This window comes from Salarias fasciatus, chromosome 5, assembly GCF_902148845.1.
Source record: "Salarias fasciatus chromosome 5, fSalaFa1.1, whole genome shotgun sequence".
Classification (NCBI taxonomy): Eukaryota; Metazoa; Chordata; class Actinopteri; order Blenniiformes; family Blenniidae; genus Salarias; species Salarias fasciatus.
In genome coordinates this window covers 17,301,547-17,323,521 of record NC_043749.1, presented here as the reverse complement: position 1 = coordinate 17,323,521, position 21,975 = coordinate 17,301,547, and the positions used below count along the sequence as shown (strand labels likewise).

General features: G+C 42.8%; 1 protein-coding gene across 3 annotated transcripts; it reads right to left on the bottom strand.

Moving 5' to 3' along the window:
* Positions 1–1,188: 1,188 nt before the first annotated feature.
* On the bottom strand, positions 1,189–21,576 carry LOC115389278 (ras-related protein Rap-1A-like). 3 transcript variants are annotated; one of them, XM_030092780.1, is made up of 8 exons: positions 21,506–21,576; positions 13,888–13,976; positions 12,929–12,997; positions 12,562–12,618; positions 11,095–11,235; positions 6,479–6,622; positions 6,126–6,258; positions 1,189–1,630 (listed from the first exon to the last, which is right to left on the bottom strand). In XM_030092780.1, exons 2-7 carry the CDS (start codon positions 13,942–13,944, stop codon positions 6,169–6,171), a joined length of 558 nt encoding a protein of 185 aa, XP_029948640.1. In that variant the 5' UTR covers positions 13,945–13,976; positions 21,506–21,576; the 3' UTR covers positions 1,189–1,630; positions 6,126–6,168. The 3 variants fall into 3 exon arrangements, with proteins under 3 accessions (XP_029948640.1, XP_029948642.1, XP_029948641.1); XM_030092782.1 differs by lacking the exon at positions 21,506–21,576 and adding an exon at positions 21,292–21,314; XM_030092781.1 differs by lacking the exon at positions 21,506–21,576 and adding an exon at positions 18,089–18,190.
* Between the last annotated feature and the right edge of the window lie 399 nt (positions 21,577–21,975).

Genomic DNA, 21,975 nt, shown 5'->3' with positions numbered 1-21,975 from the left:
AGGCATTTCACCCCCTCAGAGCAGCCTTTAACCTTTCCTCTATTCTGATGTTTAAATCCTCGCTCTGGAAATAAGTGAGAGGAGATTACAGAAAAGCTCCTCTTTTCAGGTGAGAAGGTAGGATTAGAAATCAGGCCACGGGAGCTCAGTGTGCAAAACAGAGAAAGCATCCCACCTGCTCGCCATGTTGGCGTGAGGAAGAATAATCATATTGGAGGGTGAACGCTCGTCCTTTTTAAGCCGCATTATGTAATTGACTGCTGGGATGCAGCCTCTGAATTAGTCCACTGACAGTTTCATAATGTACACAAACACAGCGAGAAACATTCCTGTTCACACACTGACACCTGGTGGCTGGAAGGCGAACGACGGACGCAGGAGCTTCTTTAGTGAGCAGTAAATTATTTCATTTCCAACCTTTCAAACTGACTTTTCTCAATGAAGCCAAATCCACTTTGAATAAAAGTTTAATTCACAAAAATACATGGACCAGTATAATGAAAATGTACTAAAATGTACTTTAATAATCCATAAAAGCTGGAACATCATTGACAGAAAAACACAAGAAGCATTATTAGAGTTGGTTTAGTATAATATATTTCAGCTTCAAGAGACATAGAAATCAATCCTTATTTTCCCCCATATTTCTTCTATAAAAGACCCATTTTTTTTTCTGAAGCATTATTATGCAAAAAATGGCATTAGAATATATTATGGGAGCTATGAAATCCCAGTGACTGAGTATAAAATTAAGTCACATCAGAGAGAGAGAGATATTTGCAGAAGAGAAGTCCATGAACAACAGGGCGAACAAAGAAAAAAATATATATATAATAAAAATAATAATACATATCATAGACCTTGATCTATCATCACTGACATGACAGGCATGGAGAATAGGTGTATGGCTATAAAAAATTTCTCACTTTTCCACTTGATTTCACTTGAAAACATCTACACGTATTAACTGATGCATTTTTTTTCATGCTCATCTTTGAAGAATATTTATAATCATACAACTAAAGAGGTCAACTTCCATGTCTTTCAAATACAATATTGATATTGAAAAAGGATGAAAAATACTGAGTCCAAGTTCTAACTTTTGTTTTCCTTCTTTAAACGCGGTTATTTTCTTTTTGTTAAACTCTTGAAGACAAAAAAAAAAAAACAAAACAAAACCCAAAAGATAAACTTAAAAAAATAATTGGAAAATAAGGGGCTGCTCTCTGGCCATACGGGGCGGCTCATGAACGCTGTTTTTTTTTTTTTTCTTTCTTTTTTTCAAACTTTCGGAGGCTTTGCAGCGTTACATCATCAGTTTGTGGTGCTGTTGTTAGTTGGTGCAGATGTGGAAACTGTCCGTTCGAGGTTCACACTGAAACCGAGACAGAGGAAGGTCCTCCGAGGCGAGAGTCTTCTCCCTCTGACTGTCTGCGTTCCTCCGTTTGCTCTCGTGTAGATCGTCCTCGGCTTTGATAGGAGCAGTTCAGTCAGCTGATTCATCGTTTATGGCTGATGGAGGGGCGGGCGGGTGAGCGGGCAGGGGGGGGGGAGGGCAGGAAGGGGGGAGGGGGGCTGTTGGAATGCTGGCACGTTCCAATCAGGGCAACAGTTCTTCATTACAGCATTTCTGCAAGACAGCACAGCGGCGATCAGTCGTCCATTCATTCATTCACTCATTCCCTGTAAAGCAGCGTTTGCCACACTGAGGGCTCGGACCCAAAGGAGGTCACGGGCCTATTTCCTTTGGGTCACTAGATCAAGAAGTAAAATTCTGAACAACTGTGTGGATTTATGTTTCTAAAGGAAAACACCCAACAACATCTTCAACCCCACAGAAGATTTATATTGTCAATGATTAAAATTATTTATTGTTAAATGTAGTGATGTTATTTCTTGAACTGGGGAAGTTTAAAGGTCTTAATAGTAAAGAGCATGGTGTTGGTGCCCTCTGGTGGCTGATCAATGACATTACAGACATATCTTTCTATGAACTATCAAAACACACACGTTACACCAAGAGGTCTGACTGGTCAGGAGGCGGGGCCTTTAAGACCACTGCTCTCTTATTCAGAACATAACCTGCTCCAGAGAAGATTAGTGGTTCAGCATAAGTTAGCCTGCCTCACAGTACGGAAAATCCAGGGTTAATCCTGACGTCACCTCCAGAGAGAAAATCCTGCTTCGGTCTCAGGTGTTTCTGAAACTGGGTCACAAAGACGAACAGCCAGAATTTAAAGTTTCACTGAAGCAGAGTTCAGCATGTGTGGAAAGACCTCGTCATCTAAATTACAGGATTTGGATTAGTATGCATTAGTTATTGGTTCTGTATTTTTTATTACTCCAAGTTTTACTTATCAATCTCTAAGGTCGTCATTATCCTGTTTTAAATGCACAAAAACTCAAAGCTTCTCAAATTTGTCAAATTAAACTAATGGAGAATGATATATAGTCTGGAGTCTGAGCTTTCCTGTCTGTGAACGTCAGCACTAGTAAACCAGGCAACTTCAGCATTTTCCTCTTAAGACACTTTTCAGAGGAGAATCGGTCTAAAGGAGGCTCAGTGAGCACTCTGGGGTCAACAGCCAGGATTGACCCCACTGAGTTTCACCAGCACAAATACTTGGGGTAAAAAAGACAAGCTGGGGATTCTGTTGAGCTCTGATTCTGATGCTAACAAAACATTTATTCCGATCTCCGTCAGGTGAAGGCACCTGTACAGAATTTAGCCACATGAATGAAACCAGAGCTGCTGTTCTCACAATTCCACCGAGTGAAAAGTCAGAATGATTCAGAATAATGCATAATCTTAAAAACCAGTTCTGACTTTACACAGTAAAAAACAACAGAGCTTTAATTCATGCAGTTGATGCTGGGCTAAATCACACAGGTCTGATAGGTCAAGCATCACACAGACTCTCTCACATGGTGCATTAAACTGCCTGCAGCCACACTTGAGCGATGTTAGAGTCGCCTAAAAACTGCCAGCTGGAGTCACATCTAAGCAAAGTTCTGCATTTCAAAGACAACACACGCCTCATTTACCGAGTCTATAAACTGTAATAGTTCATTTCCACACTGCAGTGATAAAACAACATGAGCGAATCTGACTCAGCGCTACAGGATGTAAATCTGGGGCCACCTGCTGCTGGAACTGTGCAAAAGATGTGGAAACAAGTCTTCAGAGGCTCTTTATTAACTTCATTCATTAAAAGAATAAAATCTGGTAGAGTACAATCTACTACGCAGAGCTTAAAAAGTGACTTCGAATTGAAGATAGAGGCAGCCAGTCAATAAGCCATCGTATCAGATGTCGGCCTGCTGATGATTATCGATGCGCTGAGAGCAGCGGCGGCTCGCTCATCACTCATGAGGTCAACACGTTGGAAAATTGCCACAAAATGAAACGTCCCATTAAGTTCCTGTGCGAGTGTCCCTCTGCGGCTGGCACGGCGACACCCCACCCCCCTCCAGCGCTCCGTCTCACTTGAGTTTGTAATGAGCGGCGTAACAGTGAGGCTGAAATCCCGTTAGTGCGGGTTCACCGGTCCGGCCGGCGTGTGAACGGGGGGGGCTGCAGACGCCGCCCCGGGGCCCCACTCTAACACAGCACTGTGGACCTCGAGCTGACCAGCGCAGATGGATTTAGACCTGGAACGCGGTGGGTGGTTTAGCGGCCCTGATGTCTGGGCCGGGCACAATGGCCCCGTCTGTGTCGCTAATCCATCGACTGTCATATCAAAGATTTACACCCCCACCGACACACAAGCGAAGAGTGAGGGAGGGAGGCCGGTGTTAATGTGCTCCTGTGCTGCTCTCTCAACAGAGGCATTTTCAGGAACTGAGCTCCTGTAAAATCTTGGTTTGTCACAATTCAAATATGTAAATAACATGAATAAGTACTGACCCTGAACCTTCTTTTACAGTGCACCTGCACATTTATAAACACATCCATTTTTTTATTCTTGCTTGTAATGAAATGTGACACGCTTTATTTTCTACTCATTACTGCCTGCACAAAAGGTGACAGTCTGGTTTGTAATTTATTATCCAACAGCTTTGACATGAATTGAGTTGCTTATTAATGCAGTCGGCAAATGAAAAATAATGCGATGAAGAAAGTGACAGCAGGAATACAGTAAGTGGATGGAAATGTCACATTTGGAGGAAATGTGGAAATGCACCTTGTGAAGCAGGTTTATTCCAGCTAAATTCTATCATGACTTTTCAGCATCACTTTTTTTTTTGAGCTGATTAAAGAAAGTGTTTTTTTCTTTCCTGAAAAACGGTGAACCACATGGCAGCACACACTGTGCCAAAAAACTTCTGATTAGTTGTAAATATTTTTTGCAGATTCCAGTCCGTTATCTGCAGCTCAAGATTAGAATTGATTTCATGAGGCCTGTAAATGAAGGACAGTTCAGCATGTAGTCGTCTAGTTCTCCCTTTTGGAAAGAAATTAGTTTCTCTGACCCGTAGCTGAGGGGATCAAACAAAGCTCTGCTAGAAGAAAAATGGACAGCAACTCGTGTATGATCAACAAATGCAGGCAGTCAATATTCAACCAGCTTCAATCTGATCCCTAAACCAGATCTTTCCAGTTCTCATGACTGCGGATTCACTTTACAGTTTAATATATCTTACAGATTCAGGCAGGTATAAATGTTCTCCTTTAAGAGGGTCACATGACACATTATACAAGCGACACTGCTGTTGACGTTGGGAAAAACCGAGGCTGGACTCAATAATGCCTGAGTGAGGGTGGATGCATATCACAAGGTTTCCTCAAGCTGACGAAACCTGAAGTCGTCATGTGAAGGAAACTTTCCACATCAGGGTGGAAACAGTCTTTACCAGGAGGTAGAAACGTCAGGGGGAGGAGTGAACGGGGGTCAAATCTTATCGGGAGTTCAAAGTGAACATGAACTCTGACACCGAGCAGTGCCTGGAGTTAAAATTAGAAGAGGGCAGTTGGAAATAAAAACTGGATACATTGTGTAACATTGCCCACACACAAAGTATCGTTTCTTTTTGAATTTTGGGCATTAAAAAACAGCGACACTACATTGTTGCTAATGAGATTTAGTGAGTTGATACTGATTGGATCAGAATTAAAAAAAAAAAAAAAAACATTTCTACCATACATTTGTCAGATTTTACAGTGACTAGAAAAAGCCGGTGCTGATCTGTTTAAAGCCTGACAGGAATGAGCTCAAATATTCATGGGACATGACTGTTTTCAGACTTCCTCTTTACCAGAATCCAGCTTTCCAAAATATGCTGTGAAAAAGTTAAAAAGAAGAAGAAGAAGAAGAAACGATTCCGATTTTCTGGGCAACCAACATCCTGACAGATCAGGATTTCCTCAGACATAACCAGCTGCTGCAGTTTGCTGAGGTTTCACATTTTCAATCCATGCTACATTTTTGTGACTCATTCATTCAAAAAGTGCCGCAGAAAGCACTTCACACGAACAGCGATGCCATGAAATATTTACCGTCTGTACCTTTTCGGTTTCATTGGAAAACGCTGCCATTGATTCTCTTATCTCAGATAATACCAACGACTTTGTGTGGCGTCACATGGACAGTTCCTCTCTGAGTGATAAAGACACTGACGGAGTACAGAAGAAGCACTGTGTCAACATTAGTCAGCTGCACTCCAACAATACCGTTTTCATAAGCTGGGCTCAGAGCGTTTAAAGAGGGTGAGATAAGATAAGATGATAATTTGACAGTATAAAGTGTGTTAGATAGTAACTGATGTATATTTAAGGAAAAAAATATTTATTTTTTTAAACCTATGCTCTCCTCTGTTCTGCCTTTAGGGGGAGCCCTTTTCCCCATCAGGTCTCCTGATGCTCAGGTTGTTTAGAAGCGACAGCACCACAGCTGGCACGGTTTATGTGACCCGACTCAACAAAATGTGTAACACGCTGTGATGAAACACAAAACTACAACCGACGTGGACGGCGTCGGCGGCGACTGGACAGGAGGATCAAAGCTGCTTCGCAACAGTAATTAACCTGACAGCGTTTCCATGAATCACGGCCGTGCCAGCTGCACGCGTATCTATGACTAATGTGTTTTGGACTCGTAGGCAGAAACGCACGGGCGCACGAATACCTGGCTCAGAGCTGCTGCAGGGGCTCGGGGCGGAGGGGGCCTTTTAAAGCAGGACACAGTTGGATTTCTTTTTCGCCTTCTTCTTTTCCACTGGTGTTTTCCTATTGATCTGTCTGACCAGGTCGTAGAAGATCTGGAAGTAAGGAGATCAAACATGAAAACCAGTTCCAGCTGCAGATTGAGGTCCAAACACACTGAAGTATCTTTACATAACTGGCGAAGCCTCGTCAGCAACGGGTATAATCCCACTCAACTCCTTTTCAACACATCATACACAAAAATCACTCTTGCTCGTGTCTGTTTACAGTGCCAAGGTTCAGGGTCACTGCCGGTTCCCGTCCGTGCGTACTCACATCAAGGACGTTGATCTTTGACTTAGCAGAGGACTCTAAAAAGGCACAGTGGTTCCACTGTCTGGCCAAGTTCTGGCCCTGCTCTTTTCCCACCACACGCTCATCCTCCAAGTCGCACTTGTTTCCTACCAGGATCATGGGCACCTGAGGAAAGCCAGAGAAAAGAAAAGTTTTAATGTCAAGATTACCGTCGTTTTAACCGTCTCAAAATCCCAAACTTTGAAGACACAAATATCTGATTTTGATAAAGGTTCCACTGGCTTTAATAAAGTTTTCATTGATTTTACTCACAGCAACAAGCTGACAAAGCACAGACTTATCCTGAAGTTCCCCCAACAGTTGTGTGAACCGACAGCATTCAATAAAAATCGCCCACAATACAGATGATTTCTCCATGAGAACATGAGGGAATTTCCATTTTTACACAGACTGACAAACCCAGAATTAAAACTCTCTACATATATGCTGACTATGTCAATCAACTTCATAATATTACATTAACACAACTGTACTGCTTTGTAAGAGAAATGACATCTGGAATGCAGTTTAAAAAAAAAAAAAAAAGAAAAGAAGAATCCTCATCATTCAGATATGGTTTGAAAACAAGTCCATAAAATCAAATGGAGAGAAAACAAACAGGCAGAGGGACAGGCCTCAAAAAGAACTTGAGAGGAAATGAAAGAGTCATACAGTAGGAATAATAATAAATAGTTGGAAAACAGGAACTGAAATTCAAGACGTGCCTGAATTACACCAGGGTACAAAAAAGACTTTAAAATGAAATACTGCAAACATGTCGCATAAACTGAGAATTCAAAGGGGGGAAAAAAAACACATTTTCAAAGAAGCGATGTAGTTTTTATCTCCCCTCCCTTTCTCAATCAAGTGGCTGGTGGTGTACCTGTAAAACACACCCTTTCTTTACTAAATAGGTTCTGCCGATGCCCATTATGGATGTTTGGAAGTGAAAAACTCATAGCGGCTGCCACAGTTCTGCTAAAACTACAACAAAACTAAATGTGAAGGTCGGGCCTTTCTCACAGTCTGACGACACAACATCCATGAAGACAATGACATCTGTGAAGGTTCAGCGTTAACAGCAGCTTTACAACTGGGAGAGAATGGATAATGGAGGCGGATGATATGTGTGTACACTAAAACTAAAGAGTGTCCTTTATGTAGAGTGGGCAGATGATTAAATATTAATATTTACAGAGTATTTTACCAGATTTTTCCTGCAAGGAACTGAAGATGTATTTGTGGGTATCACTAAATTACGGTACATGATCTAATGAAAAGGAGTGAGGCTATATAATCAGGGGTAAAGTCGTGTAAACAATGCTGTGTGGGAACCCTGTAATTAAAAAGCTAAGTCTATTCAATTTAGTGACATCCCTGGGTGGGAGGGTGAGAGACGATCAAGAAAATCAATCCACCCCTGAGGGACAGCAACGAAAATCATTCAGGTTACACAACAATGGCAAAGGAGATTTTTAAAAAAATCAATATAAGCTGGCAAGCCAAGTAGTTTCAGTTTATTTGGAATGAATTCCAACTAAGAACACAGCGATTATCAGAAAATGCAGCGAGTGTTGGAATCTCCCAAACCCTCAACACTTCTCCTTTCCTGCCTTTGGTCGGATATTTAAAATAACCGAGGTCAAAGTACAAAACCTGTGAGGAAGAAGGAACATTGTGGACCGAGCTGAAGCGTTTGCTGTCGCAGTGGGCCGGGCCGCGGCAGTCGTGGTGTCGGGATGCGTCTCATCCTGCCTGCTGTTTCCTGACCGACTATCTAGGGAGAGCGCTGGCCCGGAGGAAGTCGCAGCAGCCCCGCCCAGCCAGGATAACATCGCCTTCCTTCCTGAATGCTTTCGAACATTTCAGCTCGATTCTACGCTCCGGCTGCTCTCAGGAATTATCAGATAGTGTCAGGCTGTTCATGTGTATTATCATTTAAACTTGGTTTAATGAACCCCTATTGGCAAACCTCAGCACTGCCAGAAAAAGGCACATGTTCAGTGAAGAGCTGCATAATTGTTTGTCGCTTGCTCAGTTGAACTCCAAACAAAATCAACTGGTGGAAAGTTCTTCATGCAGCACAACAGGCGCCAATAATATATCAGCTGGGGGAATCTATTTGTGGTGTGCTGGCAAATAAATCCATGCATGGGAAATCCTGCCTTCACTCCCTTCTTCTGGTCTAGAGAGGGTCCTCAGACATGTTCTGTGAATGTGGAAAAACTAGATATTTGTAAAGTATGTGGAGGTTTTCTGACATGCACCGACCCGCTGATTCCCTGTTTCCCCGCCAGCAATCTACAGTGGCGCAGACACGCTCCAAGAGATAATGTAAAGAACGGTGCATTTACTGGTTCCTTGGCTTTCTCGCGCTCCCTCCGTCTGTGGAGCAGGCGACAGGAAGCTGACATGTTTAGGTTAACCCTGCAGAGGTTGCTGCTAGATGTTTGATATCTAAACAAGCCCTCACACTGGACTACTGAGAGATATTTCTCCAGGGGTCCTAGGAGAACCAATGGTATGCCCCCCCGCCCCCCAAACAAAAACTCCTGAGCCAGGCGGGAACAGAAAGAACGGCAAGACGGGTGGAAGGATGGAGGTATGCAGGGAAGAGGAAAAAAATGTTCAGTGTCAGCAGCACATGAGGTAGCGTTAGCGTACTTAAAGAATCTGCTCAGCCCACAGAGAAGCTGTTCACTTGCTGTTAACATGCTACAGACAGGTCCTGTCCCGCCCACAGTGGCATGCTGGGGATTGTGTTGCAGGGAACACAGAATGTTCGAGTATAGAATAGCATAAATGAATGGAGCCAGTGAGTCACAAGCATGGGCATTAGCAGCGCTGGAGTCACACAAGTGGAGACGGAGATGGCCCGGAAAAGTCATGAGACGGCTCTTATATAAGCACTGTGGAGGAAGTAAAGAAGGAAAACTTTTTATACACTGCTGGCTGCGCACTTACTTTATTTTTCACTACTAATGACTGTTTTGAGGAGATTGAATGTGACCCTACTGTGTTAAATGTGCAATCATTAAGGGGTTTTCCTAATTGAACTTGGCAGAATGAAGTGCATGTGTACATTCTGCCGGCATTGCGGCAAATGGTGCGTGGCAGTGCTGGGAAGAGGAACAGCTGTAGCAGCAGCCACACTGCCGACTTTGGCTCTGCAACAGCTTGAAAGCTTTCAACTAAATAAGAAATCCATCCTCTCTTTAAAAAAAAAAAAAAGAATGATTCAGATTGAGCATTTGCTTTGGTGCAAGAGTCAGCGGAAGATAAACAGATGTCACGACCATCACAGGTAAAAGCTTAAATCACCAGTGAACTGACAGCCGGCAGAGCCAAAGTAACAGACGGGTCGTCAGAAGTGTTTAAACTGGAGGAGGGATAGAAAGAAAACATTTTCAAAAGAAAGAAATTGTCTGATGCTTCAACGAGCCACTGATCCAGCAATCTATCTGCTCGCCTGGGGCTAACCTCAGCTTTCAAACCACCTAGGTTTTAATGAAGCACGGCGTCCTCGCAATCCGGTGGGTTTTTGATGAGCTGAGGCTTGAATCGCACATCGTCCCTCACAGTCCAATCACCCACACGGAGCGCCAGACCACGGAAAAGGCCACAAGTCAGGCCACAGAGATGAGGAGGGGACTGTGAAGCAACAGGCGCTGAAAAGGCCAGTCAAAACAAGACGAGAAAGAAGAGTATACCAGCAAAAAGGATATAGAGGAAGAGAAGCCAAAAAAAAAAAAAAAAGGTACCAAAAATCTGCATCAGGCTTTACAGAGGAGCTTTCTCCATGGCTGTCAAGGATCAAACGAGAGAGTGAGCACGAGGGGAAGCAAAGCGCAAGAGAAAGGGTTATGGTAACATTCATTCCCTCCAGAGATCACCAAAAAAGGGCATCTTAGATCTTGCTGACGTACGATCAGCTCAACCAGAAAGGGGATGGAGGGCTTACTCACTCTAACAGCCTCACAACTTACCAGAGTTACAGAGACGTGGAAATGTGCTGTGCTACGCGACACGTCCCCATTATTTTTGTCGTCTTACAGTACAAGTTTAAGGGACTTACAAGGAGGAAAAAGAAGCTGCATATCGGAGGGAAAAACGAAAATCAAGGTTTAAATTCCTCCGTCAGACAACAGCATTCCCCTGTTTTACTGGGTACGTGTTAAAGTAATAATGAAACCACAGCAAGGAAAACACACAGTATTAATGAAGCAGACGGGACACATGTAGCTCTTAACATTCTCTCGGTTTTCACTCCGAAGACGACACTGTGACACCACCTGTGTTATGTTGAGGTAATATAAATTTGTAATTACTGGCACAGGACGGACCGATTACGGTGTTCAATGGTATCCATAGCAACAGTGTGATCGGGTCTCTGAACATTGTGGGCGGCTGAGCCCACAGACACGGGGTGCTTTTAACCTGACACTACTATTTTCTGCCTTTATTTTCCATCTGCAACCTGCACCACCTTGACACCAAAAAAAAAAAAAAAAAAATCTGTCAGGAAAGAATGTGGCAGGATCTTTATATATTTGCCAGTAAACTGCAAGGCGACGACCGTGTTGACAAGGTATACTTACATCCTCTGTGTCCTTTACTCGTAGAATCTGTTCTCGCAGGTCTTGGAGGTCATTGAAGGTGGACTGTGCTGTGATGGAGTATACCAGAGCGAAGCCTTGGCCATTCTTCATGTACAAGTCCCTCATTGCTGTGAACTGTTCCTGTAGACAGAGAGAAAAAAAAAATGGAGGGGCAGGGTGTGAGTTCTGTCAAATGCCTTCTGACACTACATGACCTCTTCATGGAGGATAACAATCACCTGTGATATCAGCAGGAAATTACATTTCTACAAAGAGATACAGTGTATGTCCTGGATTTTTCTTTTTTTTTTTTCCCCCCAATCTCCGAAAAGTGTCATATTTTCAGGTCTATCTCGCTTCATGCAATAGCTGGAGCCAATATCATCTGACTGCGATGAACTCCGTGTCCAGTCGATCACAGGGCAAACACAGACTGCCAATCAAACACCTACGGACACTTTCCGAGTCACCGACCAACCTCCAACACAGGATTCTGGACTGTGGGAGGAAACCGGAGCATAATGCGGAGGGAACAAATCAGACGCAGAAAGGCACTCAAGCCTTGATGGGAACTCGGGACAATTTCACTCTGAGACAAAACAGCTGACCACCACACAACTGTGCAGCCCTCCAAAATCAGAATCAATCTGAATATGTAATTCAGAGAAGTGTGAAGCTGAAAACAGGATGCTTTAGCAGGGCACACTGTTGAGGTATGAGTAGAGCATGACGGAGTCAGTGATTGGAAATTTTAAAATATTCAGAGGCATTCCAGGAAATGTCCCCTTTGTCTTTGTTTTATCAGATAACGTTTGTCAGCAGTTTTCAAGAAGCAGCACTACTGTTGTCACAAACACTTCATTTCCAGGCCATCGGTAAAATAAGATTCATCACCCAGTCAACCAGGAAAACACAGGGTTCTTTCCACTACGTTTGTCTCTCGAAAACTTCTAAACAATTCTAGAAAAAACCTGTTTGTTGAGGCAAACTGGCCAGACATTTCAGAGGCTGTTGCTGGCTTGTTTGTATCACCAGAAGGGCTGTAAAGTTGTTAACTGTGTAGTAAATCATAGGTAGTCTAATACTTAGTTCTCTAAAAGCAAAATGCGCATGTAACATTTTTTCCTCTCACGACCCAAACACTTCATATTAGCACTGTGCAGCAACTCGCCAGCGTTCTCCTGCCAGAAAGCAAAAGCAATGTGGACACAGGCCCTTCTTCAGCAGTGAAATAAAACGCCTTTTTTTGATTTTTGCTTTTGCGGTGTCTCCCACACAGTTACATCTGGCGCGAAATGAAATATATCCAAGCCAGCCCAATTTCCCGTCAAAATAAATTACTTCTCTGGAAGATACCGAGGTTCCTCTATCATAGCCAATACCAGTACTCCACAATGAGATTCAAGAGTGTTTATACACACCATAGCAGAGTATTCGTGGATGGTTTTTTGAGTGTAGTTTACTTACTGTGCCGGCTGTGTCGAGAATTTCAAGCATACATTGCTGCCCGTCTACCTCCACTTGCTGGAGAAAAAAGAAACAGAAAGAGATAACGTAAGGTGCAAGTTCAGGTGACTGAGCACAACATATTCATCCAAGGGATGAGTAGATGCAATAAAGGCAATAAGAAACAGCATAACATGAAGCTGGAGAACAGTAAGGCATAAAGACAGAATATGAAAAGTTAGAGACTGAGGGAAATGGAACAGTGAGAGAAGCGAAAGGAGAAAAATCCCCAGTGTGATATCATGACTTGAACCTGGACAGCAGCTGCTAACAATCAGCTCATTTCAACCCAGCACTCGGCCTCCCCCCGTCCTCATGGGACACTCACCTTTCTGTACGAGTCTTCTATTGTAGGGTCATATTTTTCCACAAAGATTCCCTGTACAAACTGAACTGTCTGTAAGAGAGAACAAAGACAGAGCTGGTGTGAAGTCAATGTCAACATCTGGGCACAGGAGGTGGAAAAAAACACATCAGTGGACTCTCTGTGAGCCGTTTGACTCCACAATCACAAAACAACACCAGGCGACACGGTGACAAAGCAGGACTAGATCCCTTTACATTATTTCACTGACAAGTGTAAGTGTGCTATATAAAGCACAGGGCTCAGGGGCAGCAGGTTCACATCAGGGGCAGACAGGTTCATCAGATAACATCTTAATCCTGCCAGTTTGAAGGATTAAACTGACTTCGACACCTGGTGGAAGTTAACCAAGCAGGACATCCAGCATTTCACAGGTATCTGTGGTCTTCTTGACAATTTCACTGAAGCAATCAAACACACCACTCTTCATGGTTTGCTTCTGTTTCTTGTGAAATTCGAGAGAAAAACAGTAAAAGCTAGTTACAATGGGCCTTCTTTTTCTTTGTGTTTATTGTACATAAGTCACATGGTTCTATCCATTCATGCAATTATTCGCAAATTGGTATATCTCCAACAATTTTAGCATTTATCCACCAAATAATGGATGGCAATGGCAAAAAAATAAAGGAAGCCAAATAGGCAGCAGACAAACTCTTGTCAGGGAAGATGAGCATTTTATCTATTAATAGTTAAAACAAAAATAGCTGAGGTCGAAACTTGGGAAATGGACCGATTGCCCTTGTGCAAAAATAATCCTCCCTGGTTTGACTCACCTTCTTTTAACAGCTTCCTCTTAAACGCTCAAAAAAAACGTCTTGCTGTTTCATCGACAATTATCTACAAAGTCTTTAGGAAACACACAGCATGGGGTGTTTCCTAAAGACTGGGCTGTGCAGGAAGGGATTTCAGGAGGGCATACTCACCAGAGCCGACTTGCCCACACCTCCAGAGCCTAACACCACTAGCTTGTATTCACGCATGGCGGGATTGCTTCACTGGACAGCCCAACAGTCTGCAAAGGACAAACCAGAAGAATCAAATTGAGATGAAGTAAGAAAAGGCATTAAGAAAGACGATCAAAACAAAAAGTAAGGCCTGTTGACAATTCTTTCTTGCAAAACAAAGGAATTTTCCAAATCTGGTCTGTGACTTTTTCCCCCCATACCAGAGAGCAAGAATTGTAGCCATTCCTGGAGGTTATGGACAAAAAAGCAGCACAACAATGGAGGGAACACCCATAAGAGGAGCTGCTTCAGGGTGGAGGAGGTGAGGAGTATGTGACCCCTTCTTTAACGCAAACCAGCTGTGGAGCGTGTGAGTGTAGGGGGAACCAAACGGGAGATGATATACAGATCTGGCACATATTCCTCCTCATGACACAATCATCTGGCTTCGGCTCACCAAAACACACCCTGCTGTCAGACCTGTTAGTCACTCTCTCAATCCGTGGCGCTGGTAAAAACAGAAATATGGCGAGTACCTCCTTGACTAATGATGGAAAACAGCTGAGGGAAGTGGAAGTTTCAAAAAAAAAAAAGGGGGGGAAATATTAAATTAAGGGAATACCCCTTTAAGGGATGTGAAGGCTTGGAATTATTGGTGCACACAGTGTGGCGTAAAGTCGGCTCAGCAAGCCAACTGGGTCACTACAAGTCGGGCAACAGAGGAAAAGAGAGGCTCGGGTTTAAGTGGAGCTGGGTAACAGGGATTTCTCAACCTCTCTGGAGCCCTCAATGCAAACGTCTATGTACGTTTCACAATCACAATACAGCGTAAAACTGAAAAAGACTGTTTTGAATGACTGAAGAACTGGAAATAATAAAAAGTTTTAAATACTTTTCAGTCAAGCTGAAGGCTTGATTGAAAAGCCTTGACATTTCTCCAACTAGTATTTCTGTCTGGAGTATTCTCACATTAAACTAAGTACGGGGGAAAGCAACTTTTGTTCACGAGCTGCAGTAAATACAAGTTGCAACTATTCATTGTCACTGATAAATACTTGCATATGGACAGTCATACAGAGCACTGACATGAATTAGAGTGCTCAAAAGGAACCTTCTGAAAAGTTTTTTTTTGGCTCACAAAAATATTTTGCTCCTTTTCCCATCAAGTATAAAACTGAGCTGTAAATTAAATGAGTGAATTTCATTTAAAAAAAAAAAAAAAAAGAAAAAAAGGTTTTAACTTTATTCCTGGGAGCACAGTCCATGTTAGTGTCTCTCTCTAATATATCTGTGCACTGAAAATCTTATAGTTGGTTTGGTTCTACTTCTTGGGTTCAAAAGTTTAGTTACTCAATAAATTAAATAACCTAGCATATCTCATCTTAAAACGTTGGACATGACCAGAAAGTGTGATGGTGTTTTCCGTCACTAATACTGATGCAGCTGTAACTAAATGCGCTCTAGAGAAGAAAAAAAACTGTTATCTTCAAAGACAGGATGATCAAGTACTTTATGCTTCAGCAAACCTTGACTTCTGAAACTGGAGGCAAATGCATACAGATCAAGAGTTGAAAAGTGCAGCTTGGTGACATGAAATCTGGAGCTTATTTCATGATCACATCCCGTAGCTGGCAGTACAGCCCATTTTTCAAACCATCACAAGCTAATCATCAGCCATTCGGGGGAGCAGATGATCTCCTCCCACACCGTTTCTTTTTAAAGCACACTCCGTCGAAAGTCACTGAGGGGGAGGTGGACAAAAGACTGAGGACCTCCAGCTTCAGTCACAAGCAGTGACCATGTGGAATACCAAGCCCGGACGGCACTGTGCATAATTCATATTCCATAATCCTTCAACACACAAAGAGAAGTTCTCCTGGCACGCTCAGGGAGGAGTCAGTATCCGGACATTTAAAAAAAAAAAAAAAAAGAACAGGGCTTTACGAGTGCTGTGCAAACACACATTGCTCTATTCTCATGTAAACATCTGAGCGCACAGTCAAGCATGCACAGTGTCACATTTACAGTGTCACACTGACAATGTCATACATAGATTTAGGCTAGGCCTCACTTGTCAGATATCTACACGTCACGTTCCTGGAGCGGATCGTGAGGACAGATGACCACTGAGACGGGTGACGTCAAGAGGAATCTGCTCTGTGACTGCGGCACTTCGATTGTTGTGTCTTCTTTCGAGGTTGTGATAAAGAACATCTGCACATCCAAAAAGAGCACAGTCAAACTACAACTGCTGAGTCCATCTTTAAAAATAAAAGTCCTCAAAAAAAGAAAGAAAAGAAGCTGTAGAAAAAGCTCCCAGTATACATTCGACAATGAGCGGAGCTACTACCTTTCCATTCATGGGAATTTTGTTTCAATACCTTTTGATTCGCACCTCTGAATTCAATTCTACATGATCAATCAATTTTGTTACAGTCACAAAAAAACACAAAGCAGTCAGTTCAAAAAAGGTTCCAGGGTTTAGGGTTCTTGTTAATATAGCCTGTGCTTGATGAGAAATTAGCGACATTTTACTGACACTCACACAGAGCTGGCAACCCAAATCAAAGAATAACTGTTAGAAATAGACAACTAAATACATAGTCGTGACAGTCTGAGAAACCAGATGGGGCCAGAAGACGAGCAAGTGCATTTGCTTCTTCAATTCCTCTTCTTTTTTTTTATTATTCTTTTGTCAATTACTGCCCTGTCATGAAGTTGCAAAATCCTCAAGTAATACTTGGGATGTGTCGATAAAAATCAATCAATATTCTAATAAAGACAATATGACTGATGACTGTCAGAAAGAAAACACATATTGCACCATGTATACAGTGTATATATATTTTTTACCATTTCAAATGATCTCAGATGTTAGCGTGGTTAATTCATTAAAGTGTAAACATCGAGATCAGACCAAGCACACAAAGACCTGTTCTCTGAGTGGTTTCTGCCGCCTCGTTTTGTCCACTTCTAAAGAAACTCATGTGATTGAAGTATGAATGCAGCAAAGAGCAAAGACATAAAAGCAAGCTGAACACCGGCTGTCAGATATTCGAGCTGCTGTATTCTAAAGCCGAGCCTTTATTGGTGAGTGTGAAACTAACAAATTGGTAATCAACCCCATCTTTACCAAGACTCATATTGTTGGAATAGTTCTAATGACCAAATCTTATTTTTATAAGGACATCAACTTTCATTTCTTTCACAAGCAGCATTTTAAAGCCTTTAAACAACTTATTACCACGAACCTCCAGCACCTGTAGCTGGCTGGTCTTCCCATCAAGTCACTATTCCCTGCATGCACCTGAGGTTTGACCGAGTGTGTCTGGTATGACGGATCACATCCAACACGTCCCACTTATTTCTGAGGAAGAACTCAAGTAACATCCAGAAATGAACGCGATCCAAAGCTTTAACGTCTTTTTCCAAGGGAAACAGTCTGTCTTATATTCGCACCACTGCAGTAAGAGTGTGTCACTGCTTTGACTCAGTTGTACAGTGAATTAACTGGTGGCAAGGAGAATTGTATTTTATTAAAGTTCTGTCACATGCAGAATACAGGCATCTGATGAGCCAGCCGTTTGCACTCGCACTGATCATTTTTGCATTTTTCCACACCACAGGAACCACACCATTCGTGTGAGCTCAGCCTGAGCTTGAATCAGACATTTCTCTACTGCTGCTTTCAATAACAGCAGAGCAGTTGAGCCTGATGCCTGCCAAGACACAAATACCACCTTCCTCAGCTCGAATGAACCTATTGATTATGGCTCAAGCAAATTCTGCTTGATATTTAATTAACCACAACCCCCCACCTCCCAAGCCTTCTTCCTTACCAAGTTTCCCACCCATAACTGCAGACTGTTCAACGGCAAAGATAAAACACGATGAAGGGCCACAACGCTCTTGTTCTGACACTTTCTCAGCAGAAACTTTTACTGAAGTCTCTCATCCTCCTCACATTAAAAAAAAACACACACAAGGCCATTTAAGGACATGAACTTTTCAAACCAAACCTCTCACTCTCAGGTCCTCAACGACACACTGCCATTCTCTTACAAAACAAACATGCGGCTGCCGTTCCTCCACTCTCGTAGTAACCCCAGCAAATAAGGAGCGAGGGAAAGCCACATGCCACAGCAAACATGCTCCTCCGTGACATCACTGCATCACTCACCCGCTACAGCCGGAGGTATGTGTCCATCTAAGGCTGGAAATGGAATTAGGTGGCGCTGGCAGCAACAACGCACTGTGAAATATGGGGCTGGACAAGACTCAGCTGAACTGCAGCATCCAGGAGTCCCTATTTCCTGGTCTGCTCAGACCAACCCAACAGCAAGTTAGCTGTCAAAGCAACTGACTCAGCAGGAAGAGATGATTGACAGCTGCCCTCTGTATCTCTCAGCCAGTGCAGATGGGGAAGATGCACACATCCGCTGGTTATGGGCAAGCAGTACGATACCACCTCTGGCGTGTGTGCATGAGCTTGTTTGTTAACCCACATGCCAATTACAGAAGCCTCGCAGCTAAGACAGCATACACTTGAGGTTAAGAAGTAGAAAAAACAGGGTAAGATAATAGCTATGCCAGAGGCATGTGTTTTTTTTAATGTTGATAAGCTCCTGGTTACTCATTACCTCCACCAGGACCGCTGTTCTCATCACTTCAACAAACTGAGCTTCAACAAAATATTTCACAGGACTGACTAACAACTTGCTGAGAGCAGAGAGAAAAGGGCAAGGGAGCAGTTACATTTTGATTTTAACTAAAAAATGATGAATCAATCGTAAGTGGTGAGTGAAAGGCTCTCAGCTAACATTATATGATTTAACAATATTTGCAGACAGGCGGATGTGCAGAATGTTTTGTTGGCATAACTGAAAGCAGCTGCTCAGCTGAGGAGGAAGATCCTTCAAAAGAGTTGCTTCTCTTTCAAGCACACACACATTATTCTCTGTGCATTTATCAAGTGAAAACTTATTGCAGAACCTGTTAAAGTGCCTTTTTGACAGTCTTTCCAATCTAAACGTCTACCCTGCTTAGAAATTAATTGGACTCCATTAAATTCAAGTAGACCAATTGGGCCCTCTAATTAGTGCCAAATCCAGTAGTTCATTACAGGGCCCTTCCTAAGGAAATGAGAAATTTACAAGCCTGTAAAAAAAACCGCTACTACAGAGCATTAAAAAAGCCCTGCTACGGTTTCTCAGTGGCATATCCTCAATTTGTCTACTTGAAGATGTACAAGTGCAGTAAATACTTGACTAGCATAAATCAGGATTGAGGAACAGATTTTGTACAGGAAAAAAAACCTTTTTAACATACTGGTATTTGTCAGTAACTTAAGTTAGACTTTTGAGAGATTACCCAAAGTGAGAAATGATAACCGTGTGTATTCATATGGGTTTTTCAGATTTGCAATCACCCTAAATGTCCTCCTGAGTCAGAACAAAACTTCTGCCTGGCACACGAAACTTAGCTGCTACTTGATTATGACAAAGACCAGTAAATAAGAGACGCTGAGGCAAATGCATCTGCGCCACCACGGCCTTGACCTGTAACCACATCCTCTTTCCAAAGCGCGAGAAGGTTTCATGCTGATAGGATGGAAAAGGAGTAGCAACTTACTAAAATAACCTCTTCCAGTCTCAGTTCCTGTTCAAAACTCCAGACAGCAGGCTTGCTTACTCGCTAGTTAAGAGAAGGGTAGCAATAAATCAACTTTAAACCCAGACGATTCAGGAGACAGGATGGAGCTGAAGTCACAGAGTGAACTAAAAAAAAAAAATCAAGACATAGATCCAGTGATAAGCTGCTTTGTTTTAAAATTCATCATCATGACAAATGTCGCATAGCTAGAGTTTCAAAGAAGCAAAAGTGATTTTTCCTGTTTTTATGGTTTTGGATATGAAGAGAACATGACAGACAATCGTCATGCTGTACAATGTGAAAATGATGCAAAGATTGAGAAACCATAAAGATTACCTAACAGCCTGCAAATATTCCACTCTGTAGCACTTTGGTAAAGGGCAGGATGGATTACTGATCATTATTGTCTGCTTAGGAATCAGCCGCACAAAACATACTGTAAAATGACAAATTTTTATGAGTTGAAATACAACCACATAGGTTTTTGTCACATTGTTAACTAAATGATTCTACAAGAGTATATTTTATATACTAAAGGAAAATATGACTCTAAATATGACCATCCTGGCATGTCTACTGTATGACAATAACCGAATGAAGGCTTAACAGCAGTGAAGCGTCTGAATACATGGTGAAATTCTCTTTTCTTTCAAATCTGTTGATTTTACTGATAGTAGTCACAAAACTTGAACCTCAATATTTGCATTAGGCAATCTGCAATATGTACTTCAATCTATCAGTAGGTTGCAAATGCATTGGCCAGATGCTCTCCAAAAAGCCTTACTCCACCTCATGGACACTGTGACAATCTGCTATTAATAAATCTGGCAGCATGTTTATAGTTTGAGGATGAAGTCCACACCTTTCCTGTTTTACATCACTCTCCCCTGGCTGACATTACTGTGCACAGAGTTCTTAAAACAACTGGACTCCTTCTTCGTATTTATTATAACTAATACACTGTTGCTCCTGGGTTTTAAGACAAAATGACTGATCTCTTGCTTATTTTTGAAGTACCATCTTGACAAGTGTTATCCAGCTTGATGCTATTCTGTCCAGTTGATTAACTTTGAGCTTGTTTTTATCATTGTGCGGCGGTAGCTAGTGCAGACTGAAGATGTGCAGCTTCTTGAATTTAAATGGCACAATAGTGCATTTTCAAAAGGCTGCACACGGACAAGTGAAAGTCACCCGAGCTGTCGGGTTATCTCACTGTGAATCTACCTAATTTGCTTACGGCGGTAGCATATGTTTATCACTCCAGGTCATGCTAAATCGCTCCAATCTGGGGCTCTGACTCCAACACACTCCCCGTCGATGTGTGATCCTACTTCAAACATTAATCAAATTCCGTTCAAACCACAAACCCGCTTACGGATAAACCCTTAAAATGCCATAATCTATAATCCAGGCGAGAGAGGCCAGCATCTGCTCATAAACAGTCTTGTTGTAAAAGTCCCGTTATGAAGCTCGTTAGCAGAACACCGCTAACTAGCTAGCTTTGACTGGCCGCTGCGGGCCGCCGACACTTCACACACACACACACCGCTAGCCGCGGCTCGTTAGCAGGCGAGCTAGCGAGTCGACACATTCCACCGAAACGCAGCCAGCGTGTCAGCGACGGCCCGCAATCAATCTCATTTCACATTTCAAACACCATCCGGGAGTGGCAGGCTTCAAATCCGCGCACACCGCGATGTATTTTCTCGGGAAACACACAGCTAGCGTTACCTGCCCTTCCGCCTGGCCTTGACTAAAATGGGAGTGCACACACTCCGGCTCCTACTTGCGGACAAATCTTCTGGTTCGTCCGATAAATAAAGCCCGCACGGCGCACTCCGGCGTGTCCGCACGCTGCCCCGCTCGTCTGGACGCTGGGCGCTGCCGCTCGGACGACTTATTTGACGGCGTTTTGCGCGTAGCAAAGTTTGGCATTTGCACTCACCGTCTCTTGCTCGCTGTCTCTCGCCGCTCCGCAAGTGTCAGTTGTCCTCCGGCCTGTGTGCGCAGCAGACGTCACTCCACGCGCTTTCTCATCTTTCTTAAAAGGGCATGACACGCGGGCCACTCGACCCGCACTGGAGCCACAACACAAATACACTCTCACATACATGCATTTTTACATTTACTCTATTTTACTTACATTTTGCATATCACATTTTAATTTTAAGTGCATGTTGTTGTTGTTGTTTGTTTTTGTTTTTTTTAAACATGAGTACCCAGAGAAAACCTACACACATGGGGGGGAAACATGCAAACTCCACACTGAAAGGCCTGGCAAGTATTTGAACCTACAACCTTCTTGCCGTGAAGCAAGAGCACTCACCACTGAGAAACAAATGCAAAGATTTACACCAAGCAGGACCACAACCTCATCCAAACCTTGTAATTTAATGCTTTAAAAATACATAAATA

What these genes read in the sequence shown, in the direction of transcription:
- LOC115389278 (XM_030092780.1), bottom strand. Translation starts at nt 13,944, where the DNA reads ATGCGTGAATACAAGCTAGTGGTGTTAGGCTCTGGAGGTGTGGGCAAG. An exon ending in TTCTCGACACAGCCGGCACA is followed by an intron (nt 11,236 to 12,561) that starts GTAAGTAAACTA and finishes CTCTGTCTACAG; the next exon opens with GAACAGTTCACAGCAATGAG. An exon ending in CAAAGATCAACGTCCTTGAT is followed by an intron (nt 6,259 to 6,478) that starts GTGAGTACGCAC and finishes CCTTACTTCCAG; the next exon opens with ATCTTCTACGACCTGGTCAG.